Source organism: Oncorhynchus kisutch, linkage group LG10 (assembly GCF_002021735.2).
Source record: "Oncorhynchus kisutch isolate 150728-3 linkage group LG10, Okis_V2, whole genome shotgun sequence".
Taxonomy (NCBI): domain Eukaryota; kingdom Metazoa; phylum Chordata; class Actinopteri; order Salmoniformes; family Salmonidae; genus Oncorhynchus; species Oncorhynchus kisutch.
Window position 1 is genome coordinate 47,667,820 of NC_034183.2, and position 16,301 is coordinate 47,684,120.

Here is a 16,301-nt window from a genome sequence, read left to right on the forward strand (position 1 = left end):
TACGTTTTACCATAGCCCTATGGGCCATGGTCAACGTAGTATACTAAATAGGTAATAGGGTGCCTTTTGTGACCAGGAACATTTTTTAATTTTACCTTTTTATTTATACAAGTTTTTTCTCATTGAGATAATATCTATTTTCCAAGAGACATGGTCCAATAGCAGCAGGGGGAACAACTTTTCAGACAAAACAACTTAAACACTACATTAAACAAAACTATAAACACACATACAGTACAACAATTACACATTACATTAAAAACACAAACATCTTGACTAAAAACGGCTGGCCTAAAAACAATTACACTCTTCTAGGGGGCTGCATGAGGGCTGCATGATACACTGAATCAAGTGCTCTCAGGGTAGTGGCTGAGGCCTGCATATATATAACGTCACTAAAATCAAAAACTGGCAGTAATGTACATCGTACCAGCTCCTTCCTGGCCTTAAAAGAAAAACTAGCCTTATGCCGGTAATAAAATATAACATTTTCAGCTTGAGCTTCCTTATCAAGTTCTCTACATGCACAGTTGAAGCTCAGCTTATCATCAACCCACACACCCAAATATTTGTACACTAACTTGCTCTATAGTATGTCCAGCAAATGTAGCAATGACATGATTTGTAACATGCCTGGCATTTGAAAATACCATGCATTTTGTTTTACCCGAATTTAGAATCAGCTTTAAATCATACAGATTCTGTTGTATGATGTTAAATGCTCTTTGGGCATTTTCAAAAGCTAAAGATAAACTACCACCACTTGAATAAAGAACATTATCATCTGCTTAAAAATTAACATCCGAGGTTTCAATAAGATCACCAATGTTGTTGATATACAAAATGTACAACTGTGGGCCCAAAATAGAACCTTGCGGAACACCTGAGCACACCTCTATGGATTTACAACCATCCGCCATTACACATTGTGTACGATTTGATAGGTAAATTATAAAACAATCTAGAGCATGACCAGTAATTCCACAACATTTTAACCTTTGCACTAACACAGCATGGTCCACGGTGTCAAAAGCCTTCGACAAATCAATAAAAACAGACACATAATGTAACTTCTTATCAAGAGCACAGTGGATGTCATTTAAAACCTTCAATGTTACTGAAACAGTGCTGTGGCCAGACCTAAAACCTGATTGCATTCCATTTAAGATGTTGTTTTCTTGGAAGTAGGTCTTTAGCTGCCTACTAACTAAGGACTCCAGTACCTTTGACAGTACAGACAATTTTGATATGGGTCGATAGTTGTCAAGTAGCGGAGGATCTCCACCTTTCAAAAGAGGCAGTACAAAAGCATATTTCCATAACTTGGGGATTTCCTTAACATCAAGCGTAAGGTTAAAAATACATGTTAAGGGGGAGCAATGATGTCTGTGGCTAGGTGGAGGCGGGGGTCTAGTTCATCAGGGCCAGGGGATTGTTTTTAATCAATTTCTTTCAGGGCTTTACACATGTTCCAGTCCACAGGCCTGACAGTGAGACTGCTCCCCCCTCCTGTGGAACAACAAGGCTTCTGATTGGGCATCGTCCTACTCTGATTGTCTCTCTGAACTGTCCTTCTCACTCCTTCTCAGCCTCATCAAAGGCGCTCCTTCCGGTCTCGCATCCGCTCTTTGAAGTCTTCCAGCTCTTTCCTCTGTAACACAGATCGTTCAGTCATAATCGACCACTGTCAATCAAAACAGTTCATTTTAAACTTTATTGATAGATTTGCGATTATGAGGACAGAGACATTGATAACAAATACAACATCCTCTGTCCTTCGATCCCCCACCATCAAAACAGTTCTTAACTTCATACGGCTGCAGGGGCAGTAATTGAGTAGCTTGGATGAAAAGGTGGCCATTGTAAAACGGCCAGCTCCTCAGTCTCAGTTGCTAATATATGCATATTATTATTAGTATTGGATAGAAAACACTCTAAAGTTTCCAAAACTGTCAAAATATTGTCTGTGAGTATAACAGAACTGATATTGCAGGCAAAACCCTAAGAAAAATCAAAACAGGAAGTGGCTTCTATTTTGAAAACTCCATGTTCCATAGCCTTCCTTGCTGGATTTAAAGGGATATGAACCAGATTCCTTTTCCTATCGCTTCCTCAAGTTGTCAGTCTTCAGACATAATTTCAGTCTTTTATTTTGAAAAATTAGCCAGAACGGTAACATCGCGTCAAGTGGTCACATGAGTTTTGCTTGCGCAACAGAATTTGGACACACATTGTTTTCCCCTCTCCTACTGTGAAAGACATTTGCGGTTGATATATTATCGATTGATTATAAAAAAAACGTTTGACATGTTTCTGTGGACATTATGGAAACTATTTGGAATTTGTCTGCGTTGTTGTGACCGCTCTTTCCTGTGCATTTCTGAACATAACGCGAAAAACAAACGGAGGTATTTTGGATATAAAAATCATCTTTATAGAACAAACGGAACATTTGTGGTGTAACTGGGAGTCTCGTTCACCCGCCGCTTTCGGGCCGTGTTCGATCACCCACCTGAGGGTCGAGCGGCGGGTGAACGGCTGTTCCATCTGAGGCAGGAGAAGAGGAGTGCTCAGGACTTTGCTCTAGAGTTCCGGACCTTGGCTGCTGGCGCGGGATGGAACGACAGGGCCTTGATCGATCACTATAGGTGTAGTTTGCGTGAGGACGTCCGTAGGGAGCTGGCCTGTAGAGACACTACCTTGTCCTTGGACCAATTGATCGACATGTCCATTCGGTTGGACAACTTGCTGGCGAACCGCGGATGTCCAGATCGGGTTCTGTCAGTTCCATCCCCCAGCTCCACCACTCCCACCCATGGAGCTAGGAGGTGCTGCAGCGAGGGTGACCGGAGGAGGGGGCCTTTCCTGTGCCAGCTGTGGTCGCAGAGGGCACACTGCAGACCGGTGCTGGGGGGTCCCCCCGGGAGTCGAGACGCCAGGCCGAGCACTGCCCGGACACCTCAGGTGAGTCGGCACCAGGCTCACCCAGAGCCCCCTGTTGGTCACATGTATGTATGGATTATTTTTCCTGAATTTTCCCCTCTTTCCCGGCATAAGGCGCTAGTAGACTCAGGCGCGGCGGGGAATTTTATTGACCGTGGTTTAGCGAACAGGTTAGGGATTCCCCTTGTTCAGCTTGACAAACCCTTCCCAGTGCACGCCTTAGATAGCCGACCATTAGGGTCAGGACTGGTCAGGGAGGCCACGGCTCCACTGGATATAGTTACGCAGGAGGGTCATAAGGAGAGCATTAGTCTCTTCCTCATTGATTCTCCTGTGTTTCCAGTGGTGTTGGGGATCCCCTGGTTGGCCCGTCACAACCCCAGGATTTCATGGCAACAGAGGGCTCTACAGGGGTGGTCGGAGGAGTGCTCAGGCAGGTGTGTAGGAGTTTCCATCGGTGCTACAACGGTGGAGAGTCCAGACCAAGTCTCCACCGTGCACATTCCCTCAGAATATGCCGATTTGGCTATCGCCTTCTGTAAAAAGAAGGCGACCCAATTACCACCTCACCGACGAGGGGATTGTGCGATAAATCTCCTGGTAGGCGCTGCACTTCCCAGGAGTCACGTGTATCCCCTGTCACAGGAGGAGACGGTGGCTATGGAGACATACATATCGGAATCTCTGGGGCCGGGGTTCATTCGGCCCTCCATCTCACCTGCCTCCTCAAGTTTCTTTTTTGTGAAGAAGAAGGAGGGTCATCTGCGTCCGTGCATTGACTATAGAGGTCTAAATTCCATCACGGTGGGGTATAGTTACCCACTACCTCTCATTGCCATGGCGATTGAGTCATTCCGTACGGGTTGAAGAATGCTCCAGCAGTCTTCCAATCTTTTGTGGATGAGATTCTCAGGGACCTGCACGGTCAGGGTGTGGTGGTTTACATCGATGATATTCTGGTCTATTCCGCTACACGGGCCGCGCATGTGTCTCTGGTGCGCAGGGTACTTGGGCGACTTTTGGAGCATGACCTTTACGTCAAGGCTGAGAAATGCTCGTTCTTCCAACAGGCCGTCTCATTCCTTGGATATCGCATTTCCACATCGGGGTTGGTGATGGAGGATGGCCGCATTGCAGCCGTGCGTAATTGGCCGACTCCAACCACGGTAAAGGAGGTGCAGCGGTTCTTAGGGTTTGCCAACTACTACCGGAGGTTTATCCGGGGTTTTGGGCAGGTGGCTGCGCCCATTACTTCACTGCTGAAGGGGGGGCCGACGCGTCTGGGATGGTCGGCTGAGGCGGACAGGGCTTTTGGTCGCCTGAAGTCTCTTTTTACCTCAGCTCCCGTGCTGGCGCATCCGGACCCCTCTTTGGCATTCATAGTGGAGGTGGACGCATCCGAGGCTGGGGTTGGAGCCGTGCTCTCCCAGCGCTCGGGTGCGCCACCGAAGCTCCGCCCCTGTGTGTTCTTTTCTCGGAAGCTCAGCCCGGCGGAGCGAAACTATGACGTGGGGGATCGGGAGCTGCTAGCTGTTGTCAGAGCCCTGAAGGTGTGGAGACATTGGCTTGAGGGGGCCCAACACCCTTTTCTCATCTGGACTGACCACCGTAATCTAGAGTACATTCGGGCAGCGAGGAGACTAAACCCTCGTCAGGCAAGGTGGGCCATGTTTTTCACCCGATTTAGGTTTACCATCTCCTATAGACCAGGCTCCCAGAACACTAAGGCAGACGCACTGTCCCGACTATACGATACGGAGGAGCGGGCCATTGATCCTGCGCCCATCCTCCCGGCTTCTTGTCTAGTGGCACCTGTAAGGTGGGAGGTGGACGCAGACATTGAGCGAGCATCGCGTGTTGAGCCTACTCCACCACAGTCTCCAGGGTGTATGTTCCGCTGGAGGTTAGAGACAGGTTCATTTGGTGGGCTCACACGTCCCCCTCCTCTGGTCACCCGGGGATCGGGAGGACGGTGCGATGTCTTAGTGGGAAGTACTGGTGGCCCACTTTAGCCAAGGACGTGAGGGTTTATGTGTCCTCCTGCTCAGTGTGCACTCAGTGCAAAGCTCCTAGGCACCTGCCCAGAGGGAAGTTTACAACCCCTTCCCGTTCCACAGCGGCCTTGGTCACACCTGTCGGTTGACTTCTTGACCGATCTGCCATCGTCACAGGGCAACACCACGATCCTGGTCGTTGTGGATCGGTTTTCTTAGTCCTGTCGTCTCCTCCCTTTGCCCGGTCTCCCTACGGCCCTACAGACGGCGGAGGCCCTGTTTACTCACGTCTTCCGGCACTACGGGGTGCCTGAGGATATTGTTTCTGATCGGGGTCCCCAGTTCACGTCCAGGGTGTGGAAGGCGTTCATGGAACGTTTGGGGGTCTCGGTCAGCCTAACCTCTGGGTTTCACCCCGAGAGTAATGGGCAGGTGGAAATAGTGAACCAGGATGTGGGTAGGTTTCTGCGGTCGTATTGCCAGGACCGGACCGAGTGGGCGAAGTACATCCCCTAGGCAGAGATGGCCCAGAACTCACTCCCCCACTACTCTACGAACCTGTCGCCCTTCCAATGTGTGTTGGGCTATCAGCCGGACCTGGTACCATGGCATCAGAGCCAGACCGAGGCTCCTGCGGTGGACGATTGGGTGAGACGCTCAAGGGAAACCTGGGAGGCCGCCCACGGGTACCTTAAACGGGCCGAAGGGCGGCAGAAGGCCAGTGCCGACCGCCACCGCAGCTAGGCCCCGGTGTACACACCGGGGGACCGGGTCTGGCTCTCGACCCAAAACCTGCCCCTCCACCTGCCCTGCCGGAAGCTGGGTCCGCGGTTTGTGGGGCCATTCAAAGTCCTGAGGAGAATAAACGAGGTGTGTTATAGGTTACAGCTCCCCCGTATTACCGTATTAACCCCTCGTTTCATGTGTCTCTCCTCAGGCCGGTGGTGGCTGGTCCGCTTCAAGAAGATGAGGTGCGGGAGGTCCCTCCGCCCCCCCTGGACATCGGGGGGGCGCCGGCGTATGCAGTTCGGTCCATACTGGACTCGAGGCGTCGGGTGGGGGGTCTTCAGTACCTCGTGGACTGGGAGGGGTACGGTCCGGAGGAGAGATGCTGGGTGCCGGTGGAGGACATACTGGATCCACCTATGCTAAGGGAGTTTCACCGCCTCCATCCGGATCGCCCTGCGCCTCGTCCTCCGGGTCGTCCTCGAGGCCGGCGTCAGGGGGGGGGTACTGTCACGACTTCTACCGAAGGTAACTCCTCTCCCTGTTCGGGCGGCGCTCGGCGTCGCCGGTTTACTAGCCGCTACCGATCCCTTTTTCTTTTTCTGGTTGTTTTGTCTGTGTTCCTTTTCACACCTGGTTTCAATTGCTTTGATTTCTGTGGGTATATAGGGCACCTGTTACCTGCCGTAATTCGTGCAGGATTAAGCTTGTGAGTATTAGCGTTCAGTATTCTATGCGGTTTATTGTTTTCGCATTGACGTATGTGTATGTAGTGTCGGAACTGTGGTTGTTCCTCCGTGTACTGACACGAGTTTGTTTTCCTTCGAGCGCATTGTTTGGACATTCATCTGGGCCAATTTTGTATTGGTGGACTATGTGTACAGATTAAACACATTATTCTACATTATTCTACATTAAACACGCTTCTCAAAGAAAATCCCTGCTCTCCTGCGCCTGACTCCTACACCTCTCACCGAGACGCACTTTATCACACTCGTGAGTGAAAACATCAGAAGATCAAAGGTAAACGATTAATTTGATTGCTTTTCTGATTTTCGTGACCGAGCTATCTGATGCTAAGTGTACTTAATGTTTTATCGCGCGAAAAATCTGACACGACAGGTGGATTAACAAAAGGTTAAGCTGTGTTTTCCTATATTGCACTTGTGATTTCATTAATATAAATATTTATTGTATGTAGCGCTATGCTATTCAGCGGTTGTTGATGACACTTATCCTGATAGGGGGATTGCAGCCATAACAAGTTAAAGGGATATTCTACTCAAAATATTATGTTCAATTGTTTTGGGAGTGGGATATTCCTTTAATCTCAAATCTTTACCCTCCAAAAGTATCACTATTAGTAGGCATTGATATTCGTCATACTTCATTGTTCCTAACTTAAGAGAAAATGTGTTACTTTTATATCTTATTCTTGGGGGGTATTTTTTTAAACTGCATTGTTGGTTAAACAACCTCTTTGGGCTAGGGGGCAGTATTTTCACGTCCGGATGAAAAGCGTGCCCAGAGTAAACTGCCTGCTACTCAGGCCCAGAAGCTAGGATATGCATATTAATAGATATGGATAGAAAACACTGAAGTTTCTAAAACTGTTTGAATGAGGTCTGTGAGTATAACAGAATTCATATGGCAGGCGAAAAACCTGAGAAAAATCCAACCAGGAAGTGGTAAATCTGAGGTTTGTTGGTTTTCAAGTGATTGCCTATCCAATATCCAGTGTAAATGGGGTCAGATTGCACTTCCCAAGGCTTCCACTAGTTGTCAACAGTCTTTAGAAAGTTGTTTCAGGCTTCTATTGTGAAAGGGGAGAGAATAAAAGCATTCGGAGTAAGTGGCTCAGCTGAAAGCCATGAGTTGTTTATCGTGCGTGGCCGTGAGCTCCGTTCCCTTTCCGTTCTAATGACAGCGGAATTGTCCAGTTGGAATATTATTGAAGATTTATGATTAAAAAAACATCCTAAAGATTGATTATATACATTGTTTGAGATGTTTCTACGAACTTTAATGGAACTTTGACTTTGTCTGGACTTAGTGCCTAACGCTTTGTGCATTTGGATTAGTGAACTAAACGTGCAAACAAAAAAGGAGGTATTTGGACATAAAGAATTACTTTATCAAACATTTATTGTGGAACTGGGATTCCTGGGAGTGCATTCCGATGAAGATCAAAGGTAAGTGAATATTTATAACGCTATTTCTGACTTTTGTTGACTCCACAACTTGGCAGATATCTGTATGGCTTGTTTTGGTGGGTGAGCGCTGTACTCGGATTACAAAGCTTTTTTGAAATCTGACACAGCGGTTGCTTTAAGGAGAAGTGTATCTTTTAATCCTATGTATAACACTTGTATCTTTCATCAAAATTTATGATGAGTATTTCTGTAAATTGATGTGGCTTTCTGTAAATTCACTGGATGTTTGAGGCAAAACATTACTGAACATAACGCGTCAATGTAAACTAAGATTTATGGATAGAAATTTGAACTTTATCGAACAAAACATACATGTATTGTGTAACATGAAGTCCTATGAGTGTCATCTGATGAAGATGGCCAAAGGTTAGTGATAAATCTTCTCTATTTCTGCTTTTTGTGACTCCTCTCTTCGGCTAGAAAATGGTTGTATATTTTTTGTGACTAGGCACTGACCTAACATAATCGCATGGTATGCTTTCGCCATAAAGCCTTTTTGAAATCGGACACTGTGGTTGGATTAACAAGAAGTTTATCTTTAAAATGGTGTATAATAATTGTATGCTTGGGGAATTTTAATTATGTTGTTTGAATTTGGCGCCCTGCCATTTCACTGGCTGTTGTCAAATCAATCCCGTTAACGGGATTTGATCCCTAAGTAGTTTTAAGGGCTTGTAAAGCATTTCACTGTAAGGTCTACACCAGTTGCACATGTAACAAATAAAATGTGATTTGATATGTTGGCATGATAACATGACATTATTCACACACTCACATGCATCTTCTCATCAGGTGGGAAAATCTCCCTCTGAAGGTTGTAGAAAAGATCACCATGAAAAAGGAAAGTAAAGTTTAACATTAATGAACATCAGATAAAAACTACTAATGACATGGTCATACACAAAATGTCAGAATTTGCTTTAGGTTGTCAGAGAGTACTTTCAACATTTTCAGACAATATAATAATGTGTAGCCTAAACAAAGTTTAAAGTACTGAAAGAATGAACCAGAGCCTAATAACCCGTTGGACTTTATTATGTATTAGCCTCAACAATTGTTATGCATGTAGCAACTGTTGTCTCCAGCTGAAGCAACCTTAGTTCTATGTATTTTTATTCATGAAATAAAATAAATGAATCAAATCAACCAATCAATCAAGATAAGACCACACTAACCTTCCTCTTCACAATATATTCTTCAAAATACTCTGCTTGGTTGGAGATCCAGAACATGGTCACAGGGAAGGACAGATACAGCATCATCTAATTACAAAAAAATGCAGACACAATAAACAACTATTTCAAGTCACCATCTCTTTGTCAGACATGTTACATGAGTCAATATAATAGATAACTACATTGATTTGTGTATCAGTGAGGACGAATGTCATCAGTCAACAATCAGGCAGTTGGTGCTTTCAAGACAACTGGGACCTCGGGGGAAAAAATTACGTCAGTGATCTTCAAGTCGGAACTCTAGAAAGATGCCATTGATTCCATCTTGGAATTCCGAGTTGTATGCTGCTTCAAAGCGACTTTTCCCCAGTAGGAGCTCCCACCCCCCAAATATTTTTATTCAAGTACTATTTTACTGGGTGTACTAACCGGCTTCACAAAACACAGACCACGTGTAACCATGCCAGTCCAGGACCTCCACACCCGGCTTCTTCACCTGCAGGCTCCTCTGAGACCAGACACCGAGACAGCAGATGAAACTGTGGGTTGGCACAACTGAAGAATTTCTGCACAAACTGTCAAAACCCATCTCAGGGAAGCTCATCTGCATGCTCTTCGTCATCACCATATTCTTGCCCTGACCGCAGTCCAACTTCAGGGGGTTAATGCAGTTCCATCTACCGCAGTCACGGCTACCAGACGACACTCAACTTCCTGCTGCAAATGCTCACCTTCGATGGCCACTTGCATGCTGGAGAAGTGTGCACTTCATGGATATATCCCGGTTTCAACTGAACTGGGCAGATAGCATGTATGGCATCACGTGGGCGAGCAATTTGCTGATATCAACAATGTGAACAGTGTGCCCCATGGTGGCAGTGGGGTTATGATATGTGTGGGCAGGCATAAGCTACGGACAACAAACACAATTGCATTTTAACTGATGGTAATTTGAATGCACAGAGATACCGTGACGAGATCCTAGGCCCATTGTGAACCCACCATCCACCACCATTACCTCATGTTTCAGCATGATATTTCACAGCCCCATGTCTCAAGGATCTCTACACAGTTTCTGGAAGCTGAAAATGTCCCAGTTCTTCCATGGCCTGCATACTCAGACATGTCACCCATTGAGCCTGTTTAGGATGCTCTGGATCGACATGTATGATGGCGTGTTTCACAATCAACAGCCTGATCAAGTCTATAAGAAGGCGATGTCGTGCTGCATGAGGCAAATAGTGTTCACAACAGATACTGACTGGTTCTTATCCACACCCCTACCTTTATTTTATATGTATCTGTGACCAACAGTTCCATATCTGTATTAGCAGTCATGTGAAATCCATAGATTTGGGCCTAATGTGTCAATGTGTCAATCAACAGATTTCCTTATATTAACTGTAACTCTGTAAAATCTTTGAAATGGTTGGATGTTGTGTTTACATTTTTGTTCAGTGTATATATGGAGGACACAGGTATGTGGATTGTTTTTCTAATTTGAAATATATATTTTGTACACAATAAAGAAACTAATTTACGGGTCACTATCTAAATATCAGTCAGAGCGTTAATCAAAGCTCCGAATGCTTATGTTGATCTGACTGAGTTCTAATTGTGCCTGCCTCTTTGCAAATGAGTGGAATCATGAACAGTGGTTTGTTCATTATGTTCGGATGTGTCCCCCAGATTTGCCTTTAAGCAGCACAACTCTCTGAAATGGCTAACTCCGCCCTCTCGCGGCACAGGCCAATGGCCTGACGCCTCGATCACACTGATAGCGTCAATGCATTTTGGCACACCAGAAGTACATTAATTTCCAATCGAACGCTGTGTTCGCGTTGGAGAGGCAGTTGCAGTGTATTCTGTGTGGTGCATAAGATGTAAGAACGTACGCATCAAAATGTATGCGTAGACGGCTTGACAGAAATGGTAGCAGAAGGTGAATGTTGAACTTTTGTTGCACACATATCCAGATGATGCTGCGGACCATTTTGGACCATTTTGCGCAATAACGCTGTCGGTGTGATAGAGGCGTGAAGCAAACTACCCCAGCACGCAGTAAGCTCAAGTAGACAACTTGAAATGCCGCTGACAGTGTTTACAAGATGCCGGACAAAATGCATTCCCCAAAAGAAACAAAAACATACTGAGAATGAGTGCAAAACTGGTAAATAGTCACTTTGATTATATATACACTGCTCAAAAAAATAAAAGGGAACACTAAAATAACACATCCTAGATCTGAATGAATGAAATATTCTTATTAAATACTTTTTTCTTTACATAGTTGAATGTGCTGACAACAAAATCAAACAAAAATTATCAATGGAAACCAAATTTATCAACCCATAGAGGTCTGGATTTGGAGTCACACACAAAATTAAAGTGGAAAACCACACTACAGGCTGATCCAACGTTGATGTAATGTCCTTAAAAACAAGTTAAAATGAGGCTCAGTAGTGTGTGTGGCCTCCACGTGCCTGTATGACCTCCCTACAACACCTGGGCATGCTCCTGATGACAGTCAGGAGCCAACTCCTGGACAGTCTGTGGCATTGGTGGATGGAGCGAGACATGATGTCCCAGATGTGCTCAATTGGATTCAGGTCTGGGGAACAGGCGGGCCAGTCCATAGCATCAATGCCTTCCTCTTGCAGGAACTGCTGACACACTCCAGCCACATGAGGTCTAGCATTGTCTTGCATTAGGAGGAACCCAGGGCCAACCGCACCAGCATATGGTCTCACAAGGGGTCTGAGGATCTCATCTCGGTACCTAATGGCAGGCAGGCTACCTCTGGCGAGCACATGGAGGGCTGTGCGGCCCCCCAAAGAAATGCCACCCCACACCATGACTGACCCACCGCCAAACCGGTCATGCTGGAGAATGTTGCAGGCAGCAGAATGTTCTCCACGGCGTCTCCAGACTGTCACGTCTGTCACATGTGCTCAGTGTGAACCTGCTTTCATTTGTGAAGAGCACAGGGCGCCAGTGGCGAATTTGCCAATCTTGGTGTTCTCTGGCAAATGCCAAACGTCCTGCACGGTGTTGGGCTGTAAGCACAACCCCCACCTGTGGACGTCGGGCCCTCATATCACCCTCAATGGAGTCTGTTTCTGATCGTTTGAGCAGACACATGCACATTTGTGGCCTGCTGGAGGTCATTTTGCCAGCCTCTGGCAGTGCTCCTCCTGCTCCTCCTTTGCACAAAGGCGGAGGTAGCGGTCCTGCTGCTGGGTTGTTGCCCTCCTACGGCCTCCTCCACGTCTCCTGATGTACTGGCCTGTCTCCTGGTAGCACCTCCATACTCTGGACACTACGCTGACTGACACAGCAAACCTTCTTGCCACAGCTCGCATTGATGTGCCATCCTGGATGAGCAGCACTACCTGAGCCACTTGTGTGTGTTGTAGACTCCGTCTCATGCTACCACTAGAGTGAAAGCACCGCCAGCATTCAAAAGTGACCAAAACATCAGCCAGGAAGCATAGGAACTGAGAAGTGGTCTGTGGTCTCCAGCTGAAGAACCACTCCTTTATTGAGGGTGTCTTGCTAATTGCCTATAATTTCCACCTGTTGTTTATTCCATTTGCACAACAGCATGTGAAATGTATTGTCAATCAGTGTTGCTTCCTAAGTGGACAGTTTGATTTCACAGAAGTGTGATTGACTTGGAGTTACATTGTGTTGTTTATGTGTTCCCTTTATTTTTTTGAGCAGTATATATATATATATATATCTCAGTCACTCAGGTGGCTAGCAGCCGGAAGACTTCTAAGCTAATGTTAAACGGAGCCTACTGAGGAAGGAGCAAAAAATATGCTACAAAATTCTAATAATAACTTGCTTTACAGAGAGTAGGCTACTGACACAGACAGTAATCTGGTGCTCAGTGGTGAGGCTGAGGCGGGCTGAAATGCATGCAGGAGGGAGCAGAGGAGACAGAGAAAGAGAGGGGAAGCAAGCAGAGATAGAGGTTAGTACTGTGGTTCCCAAACCTGGGGACTGGGTGCCATTGGGAGTCCCCTGAAAAAAATTGTACTAATCTTATCAAACAAGTTAAAACAAAAAAAAGATGTGGATATGTTCATATTGAAACACAAGGCCTATATTTGCTATAGGCCAAGATTAAAATGCAAACAATACAGTTCTAAAAAATAAAATTTTAAAAAGTAATACGTTTTTGTTTCGTCAATGATGTCAGTTGAATAATTTCTCTCATTCCGGGGTATAACATTACAATTGTATAGCTATTAGGCTATGTGTTTGTAGATCGACTAAAGTGAATGAACCTACTGCAGCCAATGTGACAATTGCTGGGGTAATCTTTTCTTGTTTTTGCTGTTCTCCAAATAGCATTTTTAAAATGTGTTTTAATTGTATAGAAATTCAGTAAATACGTTTCAACTTTCAAATACACCCAATAAAACTCAAACCCTGGTTACCGCCCTGCTGGTTAAAGGATATTTTGTAGAAAACAGCTAGCTACATTTTGAAGTGTTGCATTTCGAGTCAAGTGGGTGGCCAACGTGGTAAGTCTAACTTACATTTTTTTTTGTTAATCACGTCCATCAATATCGAGCTGAAATAAATAGAACATGGGGCAAACTTTTAGGGTGTAGCGCTGTTTAAACTAACACTATTCAAACAGCACACAGACACTTGGAATAACCTATACATGGTTGGTTAGATGAGAACTTGCAGAAGGCTTATATCTATATTTTGGAGTGTTGGATGTTGATTTCAGGAGGCTGCCATCACGGAAAAGGGAACAGACCACTTTTTCCTGTTAAACGAATCAAGACGCGGCACAGGATATAAACAGTGACAACGGTTGGCTGATATTTAAGTAATAGTTTGACTGTCAAATCGATGTATTGGTTTGAGGCACGCAACTTTTATAGAGACCACACCGAATTTCCCATGCAAAAGAGTGTATAACAAAATCACTGGTACAAAACCAAAAATACTGATCTGTTTTAAAGCTGCAATATTAACATTTTGCACAACCCTACCAAATTAATATAGAAATGTGAGTAATATATATATATATATATATATATATCATTCTCATTGAACACAGGTATAAGATGCCGAATGTATGATCTATTTGCACGTTATCTATGCTTCCGGTTCTTAAGTTTTGTTTTTGCATATTTTACATAAGATTTTGTACACCAGCGTCAAACAGCCTAAAATACAATATTTTGGGTTATTGAAAAGATTTCACAGCAGTTTAGATGATACAATGATTCTCTACACTATACATTGTTTTGTCAAAATGAAATAATTTTAGCAACCAGGAAATGGAGGCTTGACTTCTGCAAATTGCACCTTTAAAGAAATCAATTTTATATCATCCTGAAGACTATAAACTTTTAAACTAACATCACCAATCTGAGACAAGAAGGATATGTAATTACACAACATTTTGTGGGATGAAAATGCAAGCTTGTGTAAAGTAGTAACAAACTATCCACGTTAGGGAAATTAGCACAATATACAATAATTTAATATGGAAAAATAATTTACTTGTCACATGTGTTGGTGTTTACATACAGGAGAGGAAATGCAAAACAACGACGCTGGACAGAGTGGAATCAGGTGTATCAAAAAGAAAGTTTATTGAGTCAAAAATATCTTGTCCTGCCGTTATCGTGCACGGACCTAAGCAATATGACTCTGTGAGGAGTCAGAAAAATTAGGCTGCCTCGCCAGAGTTTACAACAGAATGTATACACAGAATAATGTAGGTGGGGTCTCGTCCTGTTGGTCTTCTGACTGGTCCTGAAGAGTTGGAGGCGGGCCCTGCTCTAGCCAGAGCAGGAGCCCCATTGGTGCACAGCAAAGTCCTTTGCTCTTGGCACCCGACCAGTAGGGGGGGGGGTATAGTGTGAGTGTACAGTGCTCATGAAATGTATGTGTGTCAAGGAAAGCATGGATTTAGGGACTAGTAATGTCTGCTTTAAGCTCAGGTGTTTCCTGTTTATGCAGGAGTGCATGTAGGGTTCAATGTCAGTGAGATAGCTTGGCACTCTAAGCTCGTTAGTGTGGTTAGCGAATATGCTCTCCTAAACTGCTACGAAAATCACTATCGAAGTGGCGTGAAAAGAGTGTGTCCCCTAAAATAATATCAGTGTTGTCGAGGACGATGTTACGTGACCACTTGAATAGCTAGCGAATCAGCTACTGTAACGATCTACCACAATACAGAGCATTTCGCATGCAGTCTATTTTCTTGTTGCAGTTAAGATCCTTTACAAACGAAACATTGTACCCTCGTGTATGCTATTTATCACGTCATTATGATTGAACGAACAAACATATTTTACTCACACGAAACACCTCTATCTTCACCCCCATGTGTTTATTTATTTATTTATTTAATATATTTTTTTTATAACAAATCAATACATAAAGGACTACCTGACATGATGACTCCTTGCTGTCCCCAGTCTACCTGGCCATGCTGCTGCTCCAGTTTCAACTTCCACCTGACTGTGCTGCTGCTCTAGTTTCAACTGTTCTGCCTTATTATTATTCGACCATGCTGGTCATTTATGAACATTGAACATCTTGACCATGTTCTGTTATAATCTCCACCCGGCACAGCCAGAAGAGGACTGGCCACCCCACATAGCCTGGTTCCTCTCTAGGTTTCTTCCTAGGTATTGGCCTTTCTAGGGAGTTTTTCCTAGCCACCGTGCTTCTCCACCTGCATTGCTTGCTGTTTGGGGTTTTAGGCTGGGTTTCTGTACAGCACTTTGAGATATCAGCTGATGTACGAAGGGCTATATAAATAAATTTGATTTGATTTTGATTTGATAAAGCACATGAGGGAACACAAGCATACATAGATTACAAACAATAGACAATCGAGCTAGGGGGTACAATATCACATTACAATTACACAAGGACCTTAAGGGACATGCATATACTTACAATTCTAACAGCTTTTTGTTAGTAGAGCATTTAACCGTCTTAAAATACAGTTCAATTTCTTTTTGTAGGGTACGAAAATGTGGTTTTCTGTTTGTAAATTTACATTTGTGTATATGAAATTTGGCCAAAAGAATAATGAAATGTTTGCGGTGTTGCTGACCCAATCTTTACATTGTACTTCCTGGTTTTAGGGTTACGTCTTTTCATAAAATATCCAATCAGTGACTAGAGTCCCATTTATTTACGGTCAGCGCTATTGGTACGGCCTTTGATACTGTAAGCCATACGTTTATTTTTAATACCCC

At 44.5% G+C, this 16,301-nt stretch overlaps 1 protein-coding gene across 1 annotated transcript; it reads right to left on the reverse strand.

Moving 5' to 3' along the window:
• Nucleotides 1-1,594: 1,594 nt before the first annotated feature.
• Nucleotides 1,595-15,417, reverse strand: LOC109897250 (protein PET100 homolog, mitochondrial-like). The gene is made up of 4 exons (XM_020491787.1): nucleotides 15,391-15,417; nucleotides 9,052-9,138; nucleotides 8,652-8,684; nucleotides 1,595-1,651 (listed from the first exon to the last, which is right to left on the reverse strand). The coding sequence occupies exons 1-4, from the start codon at nucleotides 15,415-15,417 to the stop codon at nucleotides 1,595-1,597; spliced, it is 204 nt and encodes a 67-aa protein (XP_020347376.1).
• Between the last annotated feature and the right edge of the window lie 884 nt (nucleotides 15,418-16,301).